Here is a 22,104-nt window from a genome sequence, read left to right on the forward strand (position 1 = left end):
TTGTGCTTAGCCATGCAGCAGACAGAGAATGCTGCTTTGTGTACCAGTATATTATAAGGTAGATGTTGTTCTTTAAGTAACACATTGAATGTGAAGATTTTATATTAGCTATATAGTAATGACATTTTTATTGCATCTAAGGAATAAAAATTTAAATAAATGATTATCTTTTATACAGATTTGAAAGTTTACATGAAAATAAGATGAGTCAGCAGTCACCCGTTTATGGGAAACCCCTCTTACTTTAGTCTGTGTGTGAGAGAGACATAGACTGAGAGAGTTAGCGACCATCTATCGGTTTTTGCATTTAGTTGTTTGATTTCATGATTTCGTGTGGTTGCAGTTGCATTTGTAAGCCTCTGCCCAGTTTGCTGGCATTTGACTTGTGGCTTATTTATGTGTGTGTCTGTGAGAGAGAGATTTAGAGTTGTCCTTTATGACATATAGCACGTTTTCATAGGTAACCCACTCAGCCTTTTAGCCTCTTCCCCCCTCAGTGTACCAGAAGTGACCAGAGAAAATGCTTAGTGATAAAACCGACATCACATATAATCAGTAAGTTCTGTTCACAGAAATTGGGTGTCATGAATATATAATGTTGATGTGTTGCAGTATTCTCAGTATTACTAATCCTGTCATAAATTATTTATTTGTTATTTATTTTCTTTGCTTCAGTTAGCGCTGTTGCATCAAGAAAAAAAAAAGGCAAAGCATATGACAGCTTTATTTAGCTACATTTCTCAAGCTCTATTTGCATTTTCCTCTCATTTTACTGGCAAAGTGATAAAGAGTAAATTTGGAAATATTTTCTATTTTCGTGTGCATGCTTTTCTTGTGCCACAGTTTTGCAGCAGTTTACAAAAAAGGTTGATTCTGTGCCAGGTTCAATGTTGCAACTTGAATATTCAATACCACACTCAATGTTCTCAATGTTCATTCTGCTCTTCTTCTAGCTCAAGACGAGTGATATTTCACTCACAGCCTGTTCTGTTAAAACTAATTCTCCAGCCCCCTCTGCCAGGAACCTGTGGGTCTCTCCATGTCACATTCACACTGCCTCTTAGAAACAAGGCCAAAACTGAATCAGTAAGAATGTGTCACTCTTTTTTCAATTAATGACTAAGACTCAGCAAAACCTTGTCTGATCTATAGACGATCAGGTGCTAATGTGGTGAGGGTGTCACTTTGTTCTTTTAGCTCTTGCCCCCTTACCTCCTTAACAGTTTCTGATGATGTGACTAACCAGTGCTCAGGATCTGATGTCAGCAATACTGCAGCTCATTACCTGAAACTTGACTGCTGATATCATATCCAGTCTACTCAGCCGCCCTGTTAAAACGTGAATCACAGCAGAACACCGCATGAAACTAGACGAATGTTACAAAGTGACAAACATTGTGCTGTGGATGCTGTGATCAACTTGACTGTTGCAGGCGACCTGACAAGCAGCACTATGTACCGTTGTTATGCTTTTACAGCTCCTCCACCACTTGTATCACATGCGTGCATATTTTGTGCCTGCATAGTGTATTTGCAACTGTCGCCTTTAGAGGAAATCTAGCTGTCTTTACAAATAGATTCACCACATTTCTCTTTCACTTTCACACCAATCGTCTGACAGCGTGCCTGTATGTTTTTATGTGTACAGCACCGCTTTCTTCGCAGGTATATTATTGTTTATGTGGAGTGGATATTGTGGAAAAACAATAACAATAATGTGTGTATCTGCTCTTCTGTGTCAAGCAGAATGAGGACCAGTTTGGAATTAGATACCACTGAAGTAAGGATTATTACTTTCTAGTATCTCTTCAAAAGGCTGTTGAAATGTTAATACTTAACATTAGGTTGAGATTTGGGTAAAGCTTAAGGTGAGATATTGGGTTAAAGCTTTATGCCACTGAATGTCGTCACATCGGTTGCCACGGAACCTGTGCGTATTATAGCGCTAGATTTCCTAATAAGGCTAATGAAGTGGAAAATACAAGAATTGTGAGGTGTCTCAAGGTCATTCCACCTTTGTAACACAGTTGTGCCCATGCAGCCACCCACCCAGTTACATGCTAATGTATGTTGCGAGAACTTGCATAACTGATGATGCTGACGTGGGAGGATGCTAATGATAAGGATTCTGCATAGTGGAAAAGGTGACAAAATTTGATGCTTATCTATGTTTCTTGTGAGTGACCCCACTGGACCCCACACGAATTCTTTAGTCACTTAGCTTTTTGAGCTTTTCTCAAGTTTTGGCCGAATTGTTTTAATCCACAGTGCAAATCTTAACAAGTGTGGGTCTGTGGTAAATCTTGTAATGCTGTGATATAAATGGGCAAATGTAAAACACGTCACTCAAACAGTGACTTAAAACTTTATTTCCATAGAAACCCTATCATTTCTGCAAGCCAGAGAAAGTAACATTAGAGTAATGTATTGCTGTAACCCAAAACTAAAGTAGCCCTGTCTTTGTGCTGAACACGCATCTTTTTTGGAAAGAGGTGAAATTTCAAAATTCCCACTGTATTCCCTTGAATGACCTGGGTATTAATATCAGATAAAATTAGTTTCCAGTTCAGTCAGTGGTTGATACACTTCAGTGTAATGCTCTAAACATTTCACACTTTATTCTCCAAACCATTTTATGTGCGTTTCAGTGCAAATGCGTAAGCACATGCATGTGTATGGATACTCTTCTTTGTGCTTGTGATGGTGTTAACCGCACTTATGTAAGCAGTGCTCATTGTGACAGCTCATAGTTTCCCATGGTGTTCAAACAGCTGAATGCTGAGTTAGGAAAAGAAAAAAATAACACTAATGATGAATGATGAATCACAGTTTCACTGATTTTTATTGATACTTAATTTGGTTCCTGCTTGGTGGACAAATTCTAATTTTATTAACGCGTACACACACACACACACATACACACACCAACAAACACACACATATACATATATATTTCTTCATATATATATATATGAAGAATGGAGGAAAGGAATTTAAGATATAAGATAGCATCTAGATTCTTTTTTACACATGTCTTGAAACTGACAGTTTTAACAAAATTAAATTTAAGCTTTTGGTTGCAAATCCCTTCATTGCCGAACCTACACCGTGTCTGTGACTCACTGACATCATCAAATGGCAGAATTCTTTTTTTATTTGCCATTCTAGACTTTTACTGCTGCCTGCTTGTATGTTATGGGGAGTTTCTCCCTTCAGTCTTCTTGATGCAGCCCAAAACATGACACTGCCTTAACCTCTCTGATTAGCTTGTGTTATTTGTATAATTGGGAGATCCTTTCTTACTCCACAGTTTCAGTATCTCTTTCCTATCAGTTTGGTAGTGGTTAATTATGGACTCATCAATCTATGAAATGTCGTTTAGGAACTTTTGTGTGTCATTTCTGCACTTTTTGTTTTTCAAACTCCAACCTTCCAGCTCTTATTGCTAATGAGGGGTTTGCTCCTGGACCGTGTATTTCTGCACACAAGTCTCTTCATGTGAACCCTTCACATCTGCTCTGTGGATGTTTATTGTTTGTTGTCACTGACTCTTGTTTTGGAGTTTTCTACACAGCTCTCACAATCTTCTGTCATAAGCTGTGGTTGTTTTCCTTTGCTGACCTGTCTGTGTATGTTGCTCAGTACACCTGTCATTTCTTTTATTTTCAGGACATTCCTAATTGTTCTATTGGCTGTGCTGAATGTTTATGCAGTGCTTGTGGTTGTATTTTCCTCTTTTACGACATTCAGAATGGCTTCCTGTCTTCCTGTGCTTTCATGTTGTTTAACCCTTTTTAACATTGAATTGGCAATCATTAGCAATCGGCCATATATTCCAATAATTCTGAAACTGATAAAATGTGGGTGGTCTGATAGAAAAGGTGCTATCTTCTATGCTTCTATAGCAATGGTAGAAATTGGGGAGGGTTGCGTCAGGAGGGCATCCGGTGTAAAAACTGTAGCAAATCACAATGATCCACTATGGCCCTGAATTCACGGGATAAGCTGAAAGGACAAAAAAATAAATACAAATCTTGCAATTAATACATAATACACATAACATTTTAAAGAATTAGTTAAGTGTTAAAGAGGGAGTTATACTGTAAGTGCTAATGTGCGTTTCCCAGTGCAGTTTCCAGTTCTCTTAGTTTCTGTCCTGCCTAGTTTATTTGTATGGCAGCTGCACAGAGCGAATGAGCAAAAAAAGAGGCTGGTAAATAGGTTGTAAGTTGTGTTTGGTTAATGGAAGTTTGACTTAATGTGTTTGTGTGCGGAGCCACTTTGTCGATGCTCATTTCGTCAGTCATTGTATATTTATCATTCAGCAATTTGACATAACTTCCTAAAACCAGCAAAACCGTTTCACAGAAGTGAGTACAAAATGCTTCTGTTTCTTATGCCTTAGCAACCTCTGCTGTCCACAGTGAGAATGTAGGACAAGTAAAGAGTTTTATGTGCAATACTGTATAATTAGTCAATATTACAGTAAGTACAGGTATACTCTGCCTCGATATATATGCACAGCTTGCAGGAAAATATAAACCCTCTGTCAGTGTAGACACTCATTATTATTATTGTTACTATTATAAAACAATAATGATATAAAGTTTAGTGCCAGTCACATAGAAGTCTCTGATCTGTGAATAGTCCTTTCTGAAACAGAAACTTTTTTTTTGTTTGGTTTTTATGTGAACATTTAAAATAAAATAAGGAAGTATTTTACTGTGCTGAAGCCTTTTTTTCACAATATAAAGTAAACAAGATACTGTACTGATACTGTAAAACAACATTACTATAAATCACAATACACAGAAAACCCTAGTAAAACTGTAGGGAACAAGGTCATAAATATCTACAAAGGCTCTTATAATGAAAACTCATTGGTCAATGGATGTTTTCCTCCTTGTGATAGCAACTCTTGTCATTGATTTACAGTAGTTCATATGTCACCAACCTATTTAAGAGATATAAACAAATTAAGTAGAGGGAGTAATGGGAGGCAGTAGCTCAGTTGGTAAAGTGGCCACCTACCGACCATACGATCGGAGTTACGCGCCCTGCCCTTCCCGACCACATGCTGAAATGTCTCTGGGGCAAAACACTAAACCCCTAACAGTCCATCCCCATCCCCAGCTGCACGTTGGGTTGTGTATGCAGAACAGAGTTTATGATATAGTGTTGTTGCAGTGTGGGATTAGATACTTTAGTACTTGTTTAATTCCATTTATGTTGGTGGCTTTGTTGATGTTTCTTGTGAAGAAAATTTTAAGTTTATGACCTTCAAATCAAAGAAGTTTTAATGCAGTTCTTCATAATAAAACATCATAAAACTATGAGTAATTTCCAAAAGTTGAGGGTTTACATTTGCTATACCTACAATTGTGTATTTAGCAATGTGAATCAAAGTAAACAAGTATTACAATTTCTGTTCTTAACGTAATATTAGGCTTTCTCTACTTTAAACCCGTGGGAAATATTGTACCATTTGGCAGCATGGTGGTGGAGTGTTTAGTGCTTCTGACTCACAGCTACAAGGTTTCTAGGTCAAATCACTGATTAGCTTTTCTGTTTTGAGTGTGCATGTTCTCCCAGTGCTCGCGAGGGTTTGCTCCAGGTACTTTGTTTTTTAATACCTTTCACCTGAACAAGGGACAACAGATAAATATTGCCAAAGCTGGCTTTATTTTTAAGGGGATGTCAAGTAATGTACAATGTGAAATAAAAAGTACTTGAAAAAATACACTGTCAGTGTCTACAGTGAGAATTATGTGGGTTTGTAACTTTTCTGTCTCTTTTGTCCATTGTGCATCTGCTATTCTGATGTGGCAAACTTACACAGGAAATAACTTATTTATTTAGGTCAGTGACTTGAGAGTTAGAACAGTAAATCACAGTCATAGATTCTTAAACAACAAAATGTACTTGTGTAGTAGCTATGGGGTGCATACAAAGACTGTGGACAGTTCAACTTATGAGAAAAATAGTTTTTATTATATGTATGACAAAGAAAAATTATGGCTAAATAGAAGAAATAGGTAGTTAGCTAAACGTAATGGATTCAACAGATACATGAAAATAATAGACACATAACAAACTTATGCTTTTTGCCATTTAAGTGGCAGTACAAATACAAACTTAACATAACCAAAACAAAGTAAATGTGGACAGTTCAATTTAATGAAGACTTGTTATACATAAAATGCCATAACTGCTATTCTAGTTTTGATAAATAGAAATATAAATATATGTTAACTTGATACATAAAATCATTTTAATTATAAATATTACATCATCACAACTAGCGCACATGTCAGTGGACAACAAACACATTCAATAAAATAAAGTACAAAATAGGGAAATGCAAAATGGCACCCATGTGAAGGTGAATTTGTAACCCTCCCTCAACTTTTACAACAAATGTCAGGATAAGAGCTCCATCTTCGATATTGAACCTTCATTGACTTAAGACACTTTGAAGTTGCTGAGGTTTGGTTTAATCATGAGTGTGCTTTCTGACCCAGTCCCTCCAGCCACTCCAGCACGATGCCCAGTTCCCCCACAGCCTTCTGTGCTGCCTGGTTTATTTGGAGCTGCTCACAGTGAAGAACAGAGTCTTGTTAGTGAATACAGCTTAGTTAATGAAAACTGCAATGACTTATAGTTTCAACAAACAGAACAAAAACATCAGTATACTTGATGAAAAATGTAAGGCTAGAAGGTTACTCAAGTCCTTGTATCAAACCGTTTGTGTGAGTTACATCTCTGTAACATTGTTGTACTGTTACTTAATATCTAATTAAAATAATAAAAAAATCCCGCTGTGTGAATATGGCAAAGATGACAATATCTTTGTTTTGTATTAATTTTTCTCCTTTACTGCAAATGTTACATACCTTGATAAAGTCGGCGTGCAGGGTATCAATTGTTCTCTGAGTGTCTTCTCCACAGTGGCAGTGCTACACAGAGCAGAGTACAATGAGCACATCTCATAGCTGTTGTTAAAATCACATGTTATCATTAAACTGTTAACTTACACATTTATGGATATCTCTTCTGATGCTGACAAATGCATTGGCCAGAGCACTGGAGCAGCGTTGCTGCTGAGGCTGAGAAGAGGCGTAGTTGCTGAACACTTTCTCAACGTAGAAACGCAGCAGAAGACGCAAGAAACAGCATGTTTGCCCCTCCTAATAGAGACACACAGAGATCAGATTAAAGCCAGTCTTACACACTTATCTTTTATATTCATTTACTGTTTATATAGTGCAGATGGTCTACGGTTTAGAAATATCAAAAATTAGATACAGATGTGAGAATGAAAATTGCACCACCATCAATAAGTCTCATAAATGACACAAGGACTCACCTTAATGTCCTTTATCAATGATCTGTCCAGAAGCTTCACTCCAATCTCACCATCTTCTGCTAACTGTCATATGAAAAAACAAAAGGTCTAGTTAGAATATTTCAGCTAACATGGCTTTTTCCAAATTCTTCCAGAATAATATGCTGGATGAGGCTACTGCATTTGTTTTTATGATTTGTGTGTGTGTCTATTCTTAATTTAAGCTCACCGCATTTGGTCGTATGTCAGAGTAATATTTGCGCAGTTCATGTGTGTGAACACTGACAGAGCAGCTGTCCAGGTGCAGCGTTCGGCTCTCCCCAGGTTCACTCAGCCAGCTGAGCACGAGGAGCAGGCAAAGAGAGCAGCCAAGCAGCATCTTCATCACTATGGAAATCTGGTGGCAAAGACAACAGAAACTTTTTGTTTGAGAAATCTTTTCAAATAATAAGTACTATAATGAGTCAGTTATTATAGGTTGTTAAAGGGTTACATGAGAATTAGTTCAATTCTCCTGCTACAATCTTTAACATGTGTTTGATCAGTGAACGATTATAACATGTCAATAAATTGTGAAAAAATAAATATTGAAAAACTTCTTGGAGCATATAGTGACAAGCCATAATAGTCACCTAATTAAAAAATTTACAAGATATACAAAACCAGAAATTAGCATTTTTCTTAATAAATACATAAATTAATCAGCTGTGTTTAGACTCACCTGTGGATGTGTTGCTCAGAGGATGAGTCCTGAGAAAGCTGTGTTTCTGTGTCTCCATACTGTCTCCTCTTATAGTGGAGTTAGGGGGATTTCACTAGGTCTTGCACAGCTCAAAATCACACACACGTGCAAAACTTCGTTTACAGGAGAAGGAAGTATGTTGCAGTTCAAGGAACCAGCGGATGCTTTAATACTTAATTGAAAGAAAGGAAAGAGGTGGGATGGTTTCCTCCTCATTGACCTGTTCTTTCATCACTAACTTGTAATTATTTTGTGAGTCATAAGCGTTAAGTGTCATCATTCCTCTGCAGAGTTGATATATTTAGCTGACTGTCCCTCCATTAAAAAGCACTCACTGCATCATTTGGGGTTATTGAAAAACACAGATCAGCGACATTATTAATGACACCTGACTTGAATCTAAAAATATTACACATATATTCATTTGAAGTGATACGTCTAGTAGGGATTTTTTTTTAGGCCAATACTTGCACTTTTACCTGAGTACTGTTGTATACTGGTGATAGAAGTATTGAGTTGTGTAATCCTACCACATCTGCACACACATCACATTTTGCTGTGTATGGGGCTGTGTAGCTGCAGACTGCTCAGAGTGGTCACAATGATCCAGGCCCTTCATGATGTTATGGTAACCACCCCTATTATTGATCACAAAGTCTGCTTTGAAATGTTGTGTAACTGTTTAGGATGTCCTGGAATTGCAGTCTGTATTAAGCTGTGCAGAGGTGATGGGATCTTTGACTGGCGGTAATTTCACTTCTGTCAAGTCTGACAAGCCCTGATCAGAAACACCTACCGGACCTGCTCGCCTGCTTGTCTAGCCGGAATAACCTTTGATGACGGTATAGACATCCAGTGGCATTGGAAAGTATTGGGATCAGGGAAGTCCGGTGGAAACTGGAAAAACCAGTGTTTCTATAGTAATATGAAGTTAATCAGTGGCATGCATCACCAAATAACTGTAAAAAGGGAAGTGCAAAGTTTCCAAGTTTCTCTCTAGGAAGTGTGAAGATAAAAATAGCTCACTGCACTTTTCAGCTGAGGACGGTGAAACACTTGCTTCAAACCACCAGAGGTCATCACATGCTCTGTATAAATGGAGTCAGCAAACGATTCTGCTGCAGACTCAGCAACTGTGGAGCATTTTATCTACGTGTTTTACCGTGTTTGTGCTCATATAATACACAATTACATTTTTAAGTCAAAATGTGAGCTACATTCTAGTTGCTGTTACACAAATCACAATGTTTAACTGAGATGCCAGGTAGTAAAGTACTATAACCCTGCTATAGCTGCTCAAACAAAGGATACTTGTGTATTCATGTAACACATTACATTTCAGTGAATTGCACATAGTATAATGATAAGGTAACATCCCTTTGTCAGATTTTGACATTTAAATAATTTTAGAGACCAGAATAATTACAACTGTTGAACTAAGTATTTTCATAATAAGAAACATAATCGAAAGAAACGTTTGAAAAAAAAAACCTGTTGAGAATAATTGGGTCACAAACATTTGGTTTATGCCTTTAGAGACATATTTTTCCAACTCAGTAGTAATCACTACCTGTAACCACTGTTAGTCTTTAATAAAATGGTTTTATTATGTTTTCTGACATTTCTGACATTTGCCTTATATTTGTATATCGGTTCTTTTTAGGAATTTGTTATGTGTCATTTTACAGGGCAGGAGAAAGGATTTAGTGGAGGTAAATAATAATAATTTAATCATTATCAGCTGCAACAAAATTTAAAAAGAACTTTTAGAATTTTTTTTTTATATATGTTTGGACATTTCCTCACTGTCAATGTGAACTAGCTTCCTGTATTGTAAATTTACTTTATATTTACATCTCCTCATAATAGCAGTCAATGTTTTAGTCATGTATCTAAAAACCTTGTTACAGCCATGTAGTTTGAGGCACATTGCAAAGGGGCGAGTTTGGACGCCCAGTTTTACTCTAAAATTACAGTTGCATTAATTATATTGGTGACAAAGGATGCAAACTTACCAGTGAAGCATATACCACAAAAGAGGGAGGTCAAAAGATTTCATAAATCACATTGTAATTTCAGTTACATTCACAACACAAATGTGATAAGAAGTTTTATTTTCCATTATTTTTTTTTTTTTTACAAAGCTTCTTTATACAGAAGAATAACAAACAGAAGACTGAGAATAGAAAGAATAAAATAAGATTTTTACATGGAGTACCTTGAAAATCACAGGCACATTTGGGACAGTTTCAACTACATGGTAGTTTTAAATGGATTCTTCTGACCTCCACTGTGGGTCTGTTTGTTTGCTGGCAGCAAACATAACTACATATCTGTAGCATGTCTGTCAATGTGTCTGTGTTTTCAGGCTTAAGCCATTCTAGTTTTTGCATGTAGTTTAATAAACAAAAAATGAGTAATAAACTGTGACTCCTACAAAAACCTAACCCCATGCTGTATGTTGGTATATCCACCCTTTGTGAGTTCATAATTTACTCGTCTCAGCCTGGCAGCAATCATAGTTTTAATAACTATAATTTTTTAGTTATAGTGTTAAAAAACTTGAACACTCAGTTTTTTTTCATTTGACTGGAGACTTTTTTCAGTCATGCATTTCCACAGAACATATGGGTGGACATCCCTTGTGCTTCATAGGCATGTTTTTCTGTTTGTGTTTGTGTGCGTGTGTGTATGTGTTTTGTGTGTAAAGACGTTTCTTCTAAATGACAATAGAGTGAAGGTGTCTGAAGCACATGATGACATCCAGAGGGATAGGGGGGCTCAGGTGATTTCCATCCAAACGCAGGTACCTGGGGCAACAGAACAGGCTCCTAACATGCCAGTGCAATGACTTCTGCTTTTAAAACATCATTAGTTCCTGACATGATTATTTAGTCTCTACTACTGTATGTGACATAATGTAACCTACCTGAGTTTGGGTACCAGGCTTTCATCACCCAGGAAAGCTTGGAGGTTATATGGACAGATCAGGGTGCCATTGATGCCTGAGAGGAGGACACATGCATGTCAACACTTCAAATGTTGTCTTTCTTCACAGGATGATATAATAGATAGCAATACTAACAGTCTTGTTATTTTTATGATGCACCTATTAAAACAGTCCAAAGTGATCAAGGAGAAATATGAAAATGACATTAGTTGCTGTAATCAAACAAATGGGGTCATAAGGTATAACAATAAATACATTAATCATAGACAAAACACAAGACAACAAGAAATGAATAAAAGCCAATTATTACTGCATCTGGGACATAGTGATTCACTTTGGATGAGCAATTTAAACATGTTTTTAAGTCTTAAGCTTTAAGTTTTAAGCCCTGTCATCAAAAACTTTCAGCCCTGTTTAGTCTCAACACAGAAACAAACAATCAAAAGCTGCTTGTTCACTCTGACTATGAAGGAATCCACAGACTGTGTTTGAGATGTTGACATTAACATGAGACCTGGTCAAATCAATCTGCTCTGCTCAATCCAGTCCTCTCCCTGCCTGCTCTACTGTCTGTCATACTGCAAAAAGTACTATTCAAGCAGAAAGTGTTGACATTCTCTGACTGGTTCGAAGAGTGAGACTCTGATAATGATAATGATAATACTTCAAATACAGATTTGTGAATAGTATTGGAGACATATTGGAGTCATTAAAATTACATAATTTAAACTTCATAAATAGACACACTGAAACATTGGCATTTTTAATTTAAAGTATTGTTGGCCTTCAGGCAAATATAATTTCAACATTTACTCTCCGTATGGCTCTTTTTTGGTCTCCTGCAATAACTGAGAAAAAAAATCTTATGGAAAACCCAAAACCTGGGAAAGATGCTAACTACACAGTACATATAAAGCAGTGTTTACTGTGTAAACGTAGATGAGTGGATAAAGATGTGACATACAGTTATTTTGCGGCCCGTTATCACGTATTCATATAATCTTATTGGACTTACTCTCGATGTTGTTGTGGTTGAGGTGCAGGTGCTCCAGATTACCATTGAAGAGAGGAAGAGAAGCAAGCTGGTTGTGAGCCAACTGCAGGTCCAGCAGGCTGGAGATGTTGAACACAGCCCTGGGAACTCCTTTATCACTCAGCTGGTTGTAGTTCAGTCTCACAAATGCCAGGTGAGTGAAGCCTTTGAAGTAGTCTCTGAACGAGAGAACGATAGACAGAAAGAAATTGTGAGATTTAACATCCAGATATGGAATTATAATACATACAATGTGTGCAGGTGGGCATGTTTGTTCATCAGCTATGTGACAACATGTGCACTGTATACTTGCTTTGGGATGTCATCTATACTGTTCCTGTCCAGAAAAAGCTGAATGAGACTATTAGGTACACCATCAGGCATCTTTTTCAGGATGTTGTGAGCCAGGTTGAGCTGCATCAGGCTCTTCAGGTCTCTGAATGTGTTTTTTCCCAGGTCTCTGTCACTCAGCTAAGGAGTAAGAGCACACACCATACAATAACTGCAAAGAGGTGGATCTCATTGCTTATACCTTAAAACTGCAGTGCTGAAATTTATCACAAAGACAGATTTAAACAGACAGGTTTACCTGGTTGTGGTACAGGTCGAGCAGAGTCAAGTTCTCCATCTTGTTGAAGGCACCAGCAGGGATCTTAGTAATATGATTCTTACTGAGGCGAAGCTGTTCTAGGGTCGCTGGGAGTCCTGAAGGTACTTCTTTCAGTTGGTTACGGTGCACATAGAGATATAGCAGTGCTGGAATCTTGTCAAACACCTGCACAACAGATAGACTCTGAATTTTTGTCTTACTTTGAAATCATGAACATTAAGTAAGAAAGCTCTCTAACCTTTTTGTCTATTCGATGAATGCGGTTGTTTGCCAAGTTGATCCAGCGGACCTCACTGGCATTGACGAATGCATCTGCTGTCACCTCTGAAATGTAATTGTTCTGCAGGTACAAGTAGTGGGTTCTGGATGGGATGACAGGGATCACACGGATGTTCCGGTTCTCACAGTTGAGAGAATTTGGATAGCTTGGGGAGCATAAGCACTCTCGAGGGCAGTCAGGAAAGATGGATGGTGGACCTAGAATAGGTGGGGGGAAGTCTGTGGGCTCCTGAGGCTCTGGCTGTGCTGGTGCAGCAGGCTTTGGGACAGAAGGCTTCCTGGTGGTTCCTGGGCGCCGGGTGGGCTTTTTTGGCTTGGGTCTCTGGGTGAACACTGCTCCCATCAGAAGGAACAGAGCCAATGCAGAGAAGAGTCCCACGCCGGCCTTCATTGTCCTAGAACAGAACACAAAAAAAGGTTGTAATTGTTAAATTGTACAGTTTGTATGTACAGTTACATGAGTTTGGTAAAGAGAGAGAGAAGCCTCCCCATTATGCACAACCTGTCATTGTGGTTGTGATGGTTAGCCAGTGCGGTGAGCAATTTCTACCCATAAAGAATGTTTAACAATCAGAATTTATTGGTTCTTTTGCTGAATTTTTGCTCTGTGTGGGAGCTGAAGCGTGAAAAAGTCCTGCATTTGGAGGCTCCATGCAGATGAAGACATTTATTTCTACATACACTAAAAAGTCTCACTGTGTATATTTGGCTGCTGATTGTTTCTATGGTGAAAACCAGTTTGTATTCAAACAATGCTTTGGGATAGAAAATTCACGGGGTTTAAGTGGTCAGAACACCAGTATCAAGAATATTGGCTGTAAACGGAATATTATAAATATATGATTAGATGTGTTTTTTGTGGCTTGGAATGCAAGAAAAACAATATTCATGCAATGTCCAAGTGGAGTGTTTTGCTTAATTTGATTGAAGATGTAAGAAGGCCAGATGCTGTAGCAGGAAATTAGCGAGAGGAAAATAATGGTTTAGGGATAAAGGCTCTTTTGTCAGCACTGATCCAGAGGAAAAACTGCAGGTCTGGAACGTTAAAGCTCATTGACTAAGGAAAGGAGTCGTAAAAGATGCATATGGACATCACTGAAGTTTGGAAGCATAAGTCTATAAACTTCTCTTTGACCAGGCATATGAATGTTTTTCACTTGAGTTATTGTTATGAAAATGGCCTTTGTTAAAAATCTCATAGAGATGCTTAGATGATAAAAAAATGCATACTTTGGATTATTTTGCATTATGCATTTTGGGAGTATTCAGTGTCATTGAAGACACACCCAACAGTGGTAACATTTATCAGAGGATCATAGGGAGTGTGTTTTAGGGTGTGTGCTGTAACTGATGTAAAACAAATGTTATATGAAACCTAGATCAACTTAGCTCTTGTGCGTGTGTTATATTGGCCCCTGCTCTCACACTTCTCATCGAGGGACTGACTGACACACAAAATGTCTGTCCCTATGTTTCCCTCTTCTGTGCGTTTTAGTTTATCACCATAAGCCTACTGTAAATATTCTCCTCACAGCTGTCAAAATACATACATCATGCTGCAACACAAGCGGTCCATTACTTTCCAGTTACATTGTGAGATAGAAAAGCTCATTTGCTAAATATCACTTCTGAATCACCAGGCAGGAATGAAGCTTTGAGCGGGATCTGTTCTGCCTGAAAAAACAAATCTGAACTTTTATCTGACAGTGTTCCCTGGCACTTCCCATTCTTTTCCCTCCCTGACATCCAAAGCCTCCCACCCTCTCTTCCAGCACTAAACCAGCTCTTCCTCCCCCCATTGCCACTGTTGTCATGACCAGTAGTCTGGCAAACATCTAAAATCTCAGTCAGAGATGGCTGACTCATTCGTTTGTTATTTGCATTCGGTAAATCTGATCCATATTAGCATGAGAACTAGGTCAGAGAGTTTGTAATGTAAATCTCCACGTCAAATGTTATGCCGTTCTTTGGCAAAGCATCCTATTATACTGCATTGGCCAGATTAACACCACAGACAGCTTCAAATTCTTTACTGCCGTTATTGACTAGTAGAAGACAGCTCAAAATTATTATACAACAGCATATAGTCCGAAGGATATTTTCTTTTTTGTGCTTTTTGACATAAATATAAATAATAGTATTAAAAGAGTATTACTTTATTTGTAAGTTAAAACTAGTATAAGGTTTGTTTGCATTTTTAACAACATGTTGCTTACTTTTACTTCTCTCAAGAAAACATCAAAGGGTTTTTCAATTTCCCAACTTTTATGTATTAGGATTAGCAGCAATTCTTGATTAGCAGTCAGTCAAATAAAGGTCTTTAAGTCCTTAATGATGATGATAAGCAATTTTCTGTTTTTGGCAGAACTTATGATTTCATTCTTTAACAGAAAATCCCCCAGTGTTTTGAAACACCACTAGAAACAGCCACAAATGAGGAGTTCACAGATCTGACTGATAACCTACTGATAAATTATCAGTGACTAATCAACACAAATAGTTAAATATCATTCAATATGCAGATGCTGAATAAGTGATGCGGTATGTGAAGCGACCCAAATTCCCTCTTCTGTCTTTTATCATGATTCATTTTAACAGCAAGTACTGTATGAAGAAAGTCTCTGGAAAGTAAATTGTTAAAATATGTTGTTAGACTTACACAGATCTAGTTCAGCACTAGAAATACACAGTACCTACTCTGGCTTTCTTTTCAAACCATCCTCACCAGCAGATAGTTTTCACTGGTGCCAAAACATTTCCTCATGTGGGTGTGGCAGTCCTGCAGTGTCTGTGAAAAGATTTGGTCTATGTCCACAGTAATGGGATGTGCAGAAATAGCACTTGCAAAATAGTAAGTAAATTAAACTACAATGATCATAAGTAACTGAAGAGTGTGATGTGCCCTATCAGGCTCCTGCAGACTGTTCTTCAGCCTGACTGGACAATGTCATCACTGTTTCTTCTGATCATCAGCCAGGTCAACCTAAAGAAAAACATTTCTTCTTTTTCCATTTTTTACACCCTGCAAACAGTGAATTACCTCAGCCTGAGATGTTTTAACACATTATTTTGGATTTACGCACATCACCTATCTCAACAAAAAGGTTTAAAACTTTAAAACTGAGCAAGTTGAACCACTTTCAGCAAAACTGCCTCGAGAACCACAAGATTCCAAGTGATGATCTTCAAAAATTAAGATCTTAGGTCACCAAGCAACGTGAATAAAAACGCACTCCCTTCACATTTTCACTTTCCTGCAGCAGCAACACTACTATATTACTGATGGAAGAAATTCATTTGAGTGTGCAGCAGCGGGCAAAAGTGTCAGAGCTGAAGTGTGCGACAGCTTCCTAGAGGACAGACCACCACTTTGTATGGCACAGCGTTTCTATAGAAACACACCAGCATGGCCCAGCTGTGCCACTGCCAGGATTCCCTCTCACTCCACAAACACACACTGCTCTTTGTGCTTCTCTCTACCGCTCTGTTTCACACACAAACACACTCATGCCTGTGTTCTTATCTTTCTGGTCATGTCACATCAACAACAGCCCCCCTCCCTGGAAACAACAAATAAAGTTTCTTACCTGCCTCTGGTACCTGCCCTCTTTTGTCAAGTCACAAGTTTTGTGTCTTTTCTTCTCTCCGATTCTCTCCCTTGTTCACCTACCCCTCCCTCTCTCCTTCCCTCTCTCACTTTCTCTCTCTCCTTCTCTCTTCTTCTCTTTTACTCTGACCCTAACTCTCCCCTCCCTGTCGTTTTCCCTGTCTCTCTCCTTTGGTGGACATGTCTGTCTGTTAAGTTTGGTCCCTGGTGTTTTTCCCTCTGAAGGTCACAGTGGTTCTTTATTCTCCTTTGCTCTGCTCAGGGCCATAGAGATTTATTCTTAAATTCTTTTAGAAGACTGCGGATACTTTCATGTGTCCAAACTCTCTTGTTTTGTTATTATTTTGTTGTGTCCCAGGAGAACATGAGCACTTTTGGCTCACAAAGATAAAAAACAAGTCTGCATGGGTATGTTTGCATATATTTCTATATCAAAAGTCTTGGAGAAAAGTTGTTAACACTGGACCTCTGTTAGGAAAAGCCCAGCTGAAATTGCATCTCTTCTTTTCTCCCACCCACTCTGCCATTGTTTAGATAATTGCACCATGATCCAGTCATGTGCTTTTCATTAGCAGCATCTCTATACTGACTGCATGGCATCTTTTCTGTGTCGGTTAAATGCCCAGGAGCTTTTTTTTTTTTTTTATCATCCGGTGCCTGATTACTGAAGTGCACAGCCTCTATGCATGTGTGTGTTTGTGCTTTTATGTCACTAGGGGTTCTGAGGTGGATGTGTTTGCTGCCCTGCATTCCTGCAGAGTGAGCTGCAGCTGAAGGATAATGAGGCGAACATATGTGGGGAAAAGTCTTTAACACAAATGTACACACGTGGCTCTTTCTCTCACTGTCCCTCTTGTTCTTGTTCTTTTTTCATGAGTTCTCCCCACTGCACCCCTGTCTCCTAATCACTCAGTCACCACGTCTGAAACACAGAGCTCAGCTGAACCAAACATCTGGACCAGGAGAAACAACTAGGACAGGGAGGGAAATAAACAAAAACAGGGAACATGTAACAAATACGTCACTTTTTGGGTGGTAGCTTTTCCTCTCATCTCTGCTACCATTTACGATGTGTGACAATGCTATTTAATGACTCAGCTTGTCTGATTAACTGCAGCGACCTCATTTCACTGTAAAAGTTTTTACTTTGTGCTTTGTGCAGGGCTGACATCATTGGAAAGAGTTTCTTATTAGCAACAATGTTACACGCTTTACTTAAAGTTTCATCTATCGGTTGTCTGTTATATAATATCAGAAATATTTGTAGAAGCCCATATATATTAAAATGAATAAAGTAAATGAGATTCTGTAAATGAGGTGGTCTGCAACAACTTCTGTTTGGCTGTGTGGTAAAGTTAAATTTATGGGACTGGGCCCTGGTTTACAGTCCAATATGAGGTGGAAACACAACATATTAGGACCAAATTAGGAACACCATATACATGTCGGTCATCTCAGAAATACATTTTTAGGTATCATGTTTTTCTTTTAGTATTTATAAGAGCTTAAGTAGTTAACATTTCAGGAAAAATACTGTGTGGTTTGGATTTGCATGTGAAAACTGAGTCACATGAGCTTTGGAATGTAAGTGTTTGGCCCGCAGAGCTCAGAAACACACAGTTTGAACAGAGAAAGTAGGATGCCAGTTCTCTGTTTTTCAAGACGGAATTCAAACTGTTGATTCCAGAAGAGAGATATTTATAGGCAGACAACCTGCTTTTACTGCAGGAAATCTTTAGGCAGTAGTCCTCTTCAGTGCTATTACATACTAAAGGAGCTGTTTTCCAAGTAGACGGAGAGAGAGCCAGGCAGGCACAGACTCCAGCCCAAGCTGACTTGGTGTATAATCTGAGAATTTTCCAAGAACGGCCTGTTCTGTCATCAACAGTGATTTGGATGATTAAACTGTTTGGTTTAAAGGAGAGGCGCTTCAGCCAAAAATGTTCCCGGAGGAAATGCAGCCAGAGACATGATAACTTTCTGTTCAATATACACAGATAACTTAAAAGAGTAAAGAGTCTATCTGCAGCAATAAGATGATATAGCACTTAGAAAGCAGTGTGTATCAATGTTCAGCAGGCCGACTTTCGACTTTCTGCAATCAAGTCAACCTCCACAGAAAAAAAAGTTTGTCGTATTTTATTAAACCAAGGTTTTACAGTAAATTTATCATCCTATAAATCATTTTATGTTTACACAAATGTCGTTGTTATTGCATCAATCATAAATCTCAAACTTCACACTGATGGGCTCATCTCATTGTTTATTTTATCTGTCATAGAAAACGTTTGTGTTTAGTGTTCAAGCCTAAATGTTGGACTCTTCTTCCAGCTGTTCGTCACAGGAGAATTTTTGTTTATATACAAAGTTAAATGGAAAATACTTCTGCCATCGTTACTTGTAAATGTAAACAATTTAAAAAAATGATATGACACAGAAAACAGTGGATCCAATGGCAGCTGGGGAGCTTAAGAAGCATAACATCATACGTGAAATCATACATGAAATCATAAATCATGCTACTGAAAACAAAACAATAGGCTTGCATAAGTAAGTGTACTTATGTAAGCCTATTGTTAAACGAACCAGTACAAGAAGCCACCTGCTCAGTGGACATTTCCAAATCAAAACTCATTCATAATGCATTAAATCAAACACTGTCCAGCTGGCTTCAGCTCACACACACACGATGCAACTCAACTGTTGTAGTGACTTCTTGGCATAAGTTACTTAGCATGATTTGTTTCAAGGATAACAACAATTTTAGTTTTTCTCTTTGGATGTGACACTGTCAAGTCAACCTCAACCAAGTTAGTTAGTCTGGTAAAAAATTTATTCTAACTGCATTTCATATAGGTGTTTTCCTTGTCTTCTAATAAAAATACCCAACGTCTACCAGAACTTCTCGTAGCTTTCTTTTTCTTTCAGCTTGTAGTTAGCATCAAGTCATGTGCTTTTCAGAGTAAATAACGTCTCAAGCAATGTGCAACAGAATTTGATTATAGCTTTATAGCGCTGTATTCTGCATTTACTCTTACTGTATATAAGCTACACTATGTTTAATTCAATAATATGTTTAATGTGATTAAACATGTTAATAACAGTTTTTTAGCCTTTCACTGGATACTACTTTAGAGACAGGAAACATGTTTACACAGATGGATTCTTTTGGTTCAAAAGGAAAGTATGTTTACCATCTTTAACTGTGCCTTGCCTATTCTCTGTTTTTCAAATCCTAAGCAGTTATGGTGTATGTATGCATGTCTCTCACATGTGTTTCACATGTGAGGTTCTACCTTGGTGCCCAGTTAAATATGGAAGGTGATACTGTCTCCATACGAGGTCAAACTCAACCATGACAAGCAGCACAGAGTTCACACGCAATGTTCAGTCTGGATCCTAAACTTCACATCTCCCATCTGACACAGCCACTGACACCTCTAACCTACCTCTCCCTCCTTTGATGTTCAGTCGGCAAGCGAATGAAAGTGTCATAAATTGTAACTAAACTAAATTGTAAACTACTTACTCTGCTCTGAGCTGTACTGAATAACCAACTGCACAAAACAGGGTCCTGAGAAAATCCTCCACTGGTGCAAAGTGCAAAGACTGTGAGAAAACCTCTGGAAGTGGTGTTGTAAACAGTCATCTTCACTCTTATGACAAACTTTGCAGACTCAAGAGGTTTAGAAATCCTGCTAATCCTCTGTATCTCACTTCTATTAGATCACTCTTAATGTAAAAAAACTGGATGTGAGAATAAAGGCTTACTTGGCATTTGAGCCTAATCATTCCCTGGCAATAGCTCCTAGTCTTAAGAACAAAGAATTTTGTGAAGATGATGGCTGCCCTGCTATATTTCTGAGACTAATTACTGTAAGCTTGTGGTCGTAACGGTTTCTGAAATTGTGTTCAAAAATGAATTGCTTCCAGGAAACAAAAAACAGGAGTGTTCTCTCTTTTGCAATGAAGAGTTTATACAACACTGAAGGACAATGACGATGATCCATAAAATACAAGAAACTATCTTCAAAGCCTAAATGAACTACAAAACAGTTAAATCAGCATCTGACTCGGTGTGTCTGTGTTCTGTGTGTGTGTGTGTGTGTGTCTAACAAGAGGGCTGGAGGCCTTAGTCTTGCTTGTAAACAGGACTGTAAATGAAACTAACAGTTTCTTCAGTCATCTAACCAAAACCACACTTACATACAAGCCTGTGACGGATGATTCTGCCCATTAACAAACAAGACTCGTCACACAGCTGGGAGGTCCAAACCTCTCTGTATATCAACCCCCTGTTTGTCAGTTGGTTCAGTCCTTTTGTTTGACACTAAGCACAGACCTTAAGAAATCTGACTTCATCTTGTATTCCACTCCTTAAATGTAATAAAACATAAAGCCATTTTTCTAAATAAGTATCCTGCTACTAGTGGAACACACACTTTTCACTGTTCTGACAAGTAATATTAGCCAGTGGTCCCAGATCAGTAACCTTAAATCCCAAAGAGTGGCAATAATCAAACTTGAGAATTAACTCTTAACTTTAACTTTTCAAAACCAACTTGCAAAATCTAAATCTTTTTTAACAGTGCCATAATCTTATCACTGTTCTTAGACTAGGCTGTGTGTAGCAGACAGCAGAAGAGCTTAGCAGGTAGAAGAAGGTTTAGACACAGTCAAACAGATCGCTGCTAGCTTGAGTTGCATATTGTAGCTTTGAACCTTTTATTTTTGGTAACACAAATCCTGTGAGCACAAGATGGACAGATCAACTCATCAAGTTGATGATCCTGTGAAATTGTTTTAGCAAACTGTCGCCTATTTTTGCATCCGGGATCTGCATAAAATAAAGTCAAGTTTCGAACAATAATACTAGTATTCACTGTCTTTTAGCTTTATTTTATTTTTTCCTGCAGAAAATAATGGGTTTATGAGAGTTTTAGTTTGTTAAATCAGCTTCCTGCTTGAGTTTAAATTGGTACAGGAAAAATGACCTAAAACCAAAATAAGCTCAAAAATACTAAACTGCAGTGACAGGTGATCACTGTCTGTGTGTTCATCTCTACAAGTGACCCCTTTCACAGTACACATCATTATCTTCTTCTTTTCAGTTGCTAATCTAAAAATTATGAATTTTTGCAACATAAAAAAATAACAAGTTTGCAACAATCATCAAAATTTGCAGCTGTTCGAATTCACAACTCTAATAAATGGAGAACTCGTATTGTAAGACCTAAGCGAGTAATAACCATTCAGAAACATTTACAAAGCTAATACATGGGCAGTGACAACTGTGGGTAAAAATAGAAAGAGATTTAAGAGATGCACCCAAAAGAGTTCATTTCTAACCTGAGCAGTCCGTGCTGTACTGATGGAGGGTCCTGTGTGATGGGTCCTGAGCTCTGCAGCTCTCTGAGTTGCTGTTATGACACCACAGGGAGCTTCATAGCAGATTGTTTTGACTAGTGGTTTCCAAGGCAGAGTTTAGTTCAGAGGACAGGAATGGTCAGAGCCTTTAATGAGTCCACCAGTCATAGT

General features: G+C 38.1%; 2 protein-coding genes across 5 annotated transcripts; both read right to left on the bottom strand.

Annotated features, from left to right (window-relative positions):
• Positions 1 to 5,875: 5,875 nt before the first annotated feature.
• il19l (interleukin 19 like) lies at positions 5,876 to 10,045 on the bottom strand. 2 transcript variants are annotated; one of them, XM_067503760.1, is made up of 6 exons: positions 8,067 to 10,045; positions 7,575 to 7,742; positions 7,367 to 7,429; positions 7,035 to 7,187; positions 6,894 to 6,956; positions 5,876 to 6,590 (listed from the first exon to the last, which is right to left on the bottom strand). In XM_067503760.1, the coding sequence occupies exons 2-6, from the start codon at positions 7,728 to 7,730 to the stop codon at positions 6,498 to 6,500; spliced, it is 528 nt and encodes a 175-aa protein (XP_067359861.1). In that variant the 5' UTR covers positions 7,731 to 7,742; positions 8,067 to 10,045; the 3' UTR covers positions 5,876 to 6,497. The 2 variants fall into 2 exon arrangements, with proteins under 2 accessions (XP_067359861.1, XP_067359862.1); XM_067503761.1 differs by lacking the exon at positions 8,067 to 10,045 and having other exon boundaries at positions 7,575 to 8,044.
• Positions 10,046 to 10,184: 139 nt separating this feature from the next.
• On the bottom strand, positions 10,185 to 22,054 carry prelp (proline/arginine-rich end leucine-rich repeat protein). 3 transcript variants are annotated; one of them, XM_067503755.1, is made up of 7 exons: positions 21,916 to 22,054; positions 12,919 to 13,354; positions 12,660 to 12,845; positions 12,384 to 12,541; positions 12,053 to 12,249; positions 11,017 to 11,092; positions 10,185 to 10,897 (listed from the first exon to the last, which is right to left on the bottom strand). In XM_067503755.1, the coding sequence occupies exons 2-7, from the start codon at positions 13,348 to 13,350 to the stop codon at positions 10,807 to 10,809; spliced, it is 1,140 nt and encodes a 379-aa protein (XP_067359856.1). In that variant the 5' UTR covers positions 13,351 to 13,354; positions 21,916 to 22,054; the 3' UTR covers positions 10,185 to 10,806. The 3 variants fall into 3 exon arrangements, with proteins under 3 accessions (XP_067359856.1, XP_067359854.1, XP_067359857.1); XM_067503753.1 differs by lacking the exon at positions 21,916 to 22,054 and adding an exon at positions 16,547 to 16,696; XM_067503756.1 differs by lacking the exon at positions 21,916 to 22,054 and adding an exon at positions 16,551 to 16,648.
• Positions 22,055 to 22,104: the final 50 nt, after the last annotated feature.

Source organism: Channa argus, chromosome 5 (genome assembly GCF_033026475.1).
Source record: "Channa argus isolate prfri chromosome 5, Channa argus male v1.0, whole genome shotgun sequence".
In the NCBI taxonomy this organism is placed as follows: domain Eukaryota; kingdom Metazoa; phylum Chordata; class Actinopteri; order Anabantiformes; family Channidae; genus Channa; species Channa argus.